The sequence below is a fragment of the Lottia gigantea genome (assembly GCF_000327385.1).
Source record: "Lottia gigantea unplaced genomic scaffold LOTGIsca_82, whole genome shotgun sequence".
Lineage (NCBI taxonomy): Eukaryota > Metazoa > Mollusca > Gastropoda > Lottiidae > Lottia > Lottia gigantea.
This window is the reverse complement of record NW_008710725.1, coordinates 1,011,817-1,015,745: the sequence shown is the minus strand read 5'-3', so window position 1 is coordinate 1,015,745 and position 3,929 is coordinate 1,011,817. Positions and strand designations below refer to the sequence as shown.

The window sequence follows — 3,929 nt, the reverse complement described above, 5'->3', positions numbered from 1 at the left end:
GACCGAATTAGAGCAAGTTTAAATGTAAATTGATGTCACAAAATATCATAACAATCCTCGGTTATAAAATAACTGCGATTTAAACCAAAATATTAGAAAGAATCCAATAATACTGCAATTATGTGACCCAATAGCTGCAAAAAGTTTCGAAGCAGCTCTCATGCATTCAACTGAGTTGTGAGTTGCATTCGGAACTCATTGGCCACTGTCGTTATTGAGGATCTTAAAGAAAACATCCGGAATCAGATTGGCGATCCTGTCATTGCGTTCGTCAATCTTCGGTTGCTTCCGTAGAGCTGAATGCAGAACGCAAGCTAAACATTCATAGTACATTTGTAGATCGTTTGGTTCTGTAATTGTCCTCCATTTTGTTTTTAATTCCAATCAGCGTTAATGGCGCTAATCCAGTCACTTAATCTTGGATTATCACTAAAATTGGATTATGTCATTAGCGAAATTAATGAGAAAGGCTAATTTGAAGATTCAAATGGCATATGGTTAACTAGATGAAATAGAGTTAATATATACTACTGTTTTGTACCTTATTGGACTAATGGAAAGGCTTAATGACAGTTTCCCGTGACCACTTGACCTCTGTCCCCTAATTCAGGTAGTACAGGATGACACGACAAATGACACACAGTAAAATTCCCCGATTGCCAGTCCCACCTAGGTTCGCGAGTTAACTCTCGCTTTTGGAGTTCATATGATTGCCCCAGGGTTTGTGGGCTGAAAAGGTTGGAGACCACCGAGTTATCATTGAGTCCCTGTGGTCCCCTTTAAACCAACGCACTTTTATCGCATACTGTAGCGTCTGGGTATACGTGATACTCTACAGTATATAGATTTATTTCACTCCCTCACCTTTACTAGTCTATTGTCTCATAATCGACACAAGATTGTTTATTTGCATCCAATGGCAACCAGGTAAATACATAATCCATGTTCTAGTTAATCAATCAATGGTCTATGTGGATCATATATTTGCCGATTGGTCTACTTTTTTTCTATTCTTAGTAATTTACGAATAACGGATTGAATGCGTCTATATACCGGCTTCCCTAACTACGTTAAAATATATACATGCATTAGTGATTCAAGTATGCCTCGTGGTAGTTATTGAACATATTAATTTGCATCGTGCCCTGTGGTCAATAGGACTCTATACGGATATCGAGGAAAATTATGATAAACGATATCATGTTACTGAAAGAAGAGGAAATATCACATGGTGGACTTCATTCTGCCGATTCTAAGTCGTCTCTGCTGAAACGGCGATCGTCTGTGGCACCGAATCATGCTGTACATACTGGACGGAAAAGGAAATTGGTGCTACACTTTGACATACGAAATACAATCCTCGTAGCCGATTCAGTGACTAACGTGAGTGTGGAGCATGCCCTAAATAGTTTTTTAACCGGAGTTACGTGGGGTAAGGAAGTTGAAGGGAAGTGGCAATGGCAATCGGATCAAGTGTCCCTCAAACCCCCGGGGAACGATCAGTTGTTGACGTACTACAAATATTTGGAAGGCAGGTTAGTTCGGACACCGTCGGATCGTAAAGATCTTCGGATCCAAACTGGTGATTTTACACAAAGCTCAATCGGAAAGGATTTTAAACCGAATTTCGAACGACATATGAATTTGTTGAAGTGGGACCACGAATATGATGAAAGCCGGGATCAGAAATTGACCATGTCTGGGTTAGATGGTAAACGCTATCATTACGTCATACCGTCGTTTTATAAACTCATTCATTTTCTCAAAAGCAAACATCGAGATTTCTCTATCATTCTCCGGACGTATGGACTGGACGCTCCTAACGTGCTGGAGAGTATGGCGTACGGTTTAAAGGGAAATCATCCTGGGTTCTCACAAAGTTTGAACATTCCGATTCATAAACGCACTGGAAACATCCGACGCACTAACGACGGGTTAATCGAAATGGAATTGTTAAAAAGTAATGGAGAAATTTTACAGAAGATGAACCATGAGCGAGACATGTACCGATTGTTTTCGCGATCGGAAGGAATCATGGCGTTCAAGGACGATTTTCAGCATTGGCAGAACAACTCGTATTCTTTTAGTGCTGGTAAACCAATGTGGATCGACCCGACTGATGCTTCAGTGCATCATATTTTCTTCGATGACAATTTTCGTAGTTACGAAGAGGACAGTATCATCGATTTACGAATTTTTGAAGACGATGTACCGAAACGTGCTCGGAGTTTGACGCACGACGAGGTGGCCCGTTTTGAAGAGATGTGTTTGGTGCAAGCCGACCTGCTAGAAAGTATAGAAAACGAGGACTATTTTATCAACCGGTTAGCCGAATGTGAGAACAGTTATAGTAAATTTTTGAAGGACAGGTTTGTGTAAAAAGTTTGTGGACTGAAACATTACTGTGATATTGAATGGAGTTTTACGTCCTATTGTTCAAGAACTCATGCTCGGGAGCCTATAAGACTCACGAAATGGAGTTTATTTCCAATACTGTTTCAAACTCTGTGATAATTAGGAAGGAATGAACACTAAGTAGTGTGCAATTGTGAACATTTAAATTCGAAGACTTGTTTGAAAGGTGTAGATGTATTGAGTGTTAGGTACCACTCTTGCACCTTGAGCTCACGATGACCTCTGGTGTCTCGATATGTGAAACATTCAATTGAAAGATTTTGGATTGTTATTCGAGACGTTTGTTTTGAACTATTTATTTATGGTTCTTGTGGGAATATCCAAATATAACTAACACGGAAGTTGATCTAAAATAACAAAATCACTGCTTCTACTGCACTGCAATAAACCAATAAGGGTGGCATAGCTTTACAAAGCAACAAATCAATACAATCTGGAAGTTTGAAAAAATTGAAATAATGATATGATTATTGGTTTATCAAATATTTAAATCTGTGATACGTTAAATTGTTACTGAACTGCAAGTCAAATATTCATTAAGAAAAGTACTACGGATATCTGCATTTGAGCTTTCATTCAATGACATCTATCAGCATTTGCATTTATTCATTTCGCCAAATGCATTTTTACTTTTTACCTTGCATATCACAAACTGCAAGTCAAATATTAGTTTTAAAAAGTGCTAAGGGTAGAGGTGTTTGAACTTTCCTTCAATTATATAGAGAGCAATTGTCGTTCTTTATTTAGCCCACAAAATAAATGCATCTAGCATCTATACCCTACGTATCACGAACTGCAAGTCAGATTTTAATTTTGAAAAGAGATAAGGGTAGTGTTGTTGGAGCTGTCTTTCATTTATATTGAGACCAAATGCCTTTCTTTATTTCGCCATTGAAAGCAAATTTATTGATCTTTCATAGCTTACATATCTTCTTGTTTATATATCACCATGCTGGGTATTTGTTGTCGTGAGACAGGCTTCTAAGAAAAGTATAGATTAAATTCATTGATTTTTATGTCGGCCTGCACTGGTTCACCGGTTTGTAAAAGTGCTCTACCCAAATGTTAGTCGTAGGCATTAATCTGGGAGATATACTAAAGAAATATATTTGGTGTCGTGAAGCAACCAGCAATATCGATAGTTTGTCGCTTTCTATTAGTTTTCTGGTTTGTTAAACTAACCTACCCAGTACAACCCACATCTATAATCAGAATTTTATGGATTTTTATGTTGATTTAATGATTTGGAAAATTAACCCACCCTTTCAAGAATCAGAGCCTCAAATCAATCTTTTATTGATTTTTATGTCCGTTATATGCATTAGTTTACTAGTTTGTAAACTTAACCTACCCAATCTTTGATAAGAGATTTTAATCAAAACTGACACTGATTTGACGATTGATTTTTTTTACATTTTGTATTGGTTCACTGATTTGTTATACTCTCCTACCCTAATTGATAATCAGAGATTGACTTTTTTATGACATCCACTATAATCAGAAGGGTATATAAT

The 3,929-nt window shown here is 37.4% G+C and overlaps 1 protein-coding gene across 1 annotated transcript in view; it reads left to right on the top strand.

The window, feature by feature from the left end:
• Positions 1-1,185: 1,185 nt before the first annotated feature.
• The window catches only part of LOTGIDRAFT_169160 (hypothetical protein), a gene marked incomplete at both ends in the record, with an annotated part of 22,068 nt that continues 19,324 nt past the window's right edge, over positions 1,186-3,929 (top strand). The window contains one exon of the mRNA XM_009067459.1: positions 1,186-2,369. Coding sequence (XP_009065707.1) covers positions 1,186-2,369 — 1,184 coding nt within the window. The remainder of the gene's footprint in view (positions 2,370-3,929) is intronic.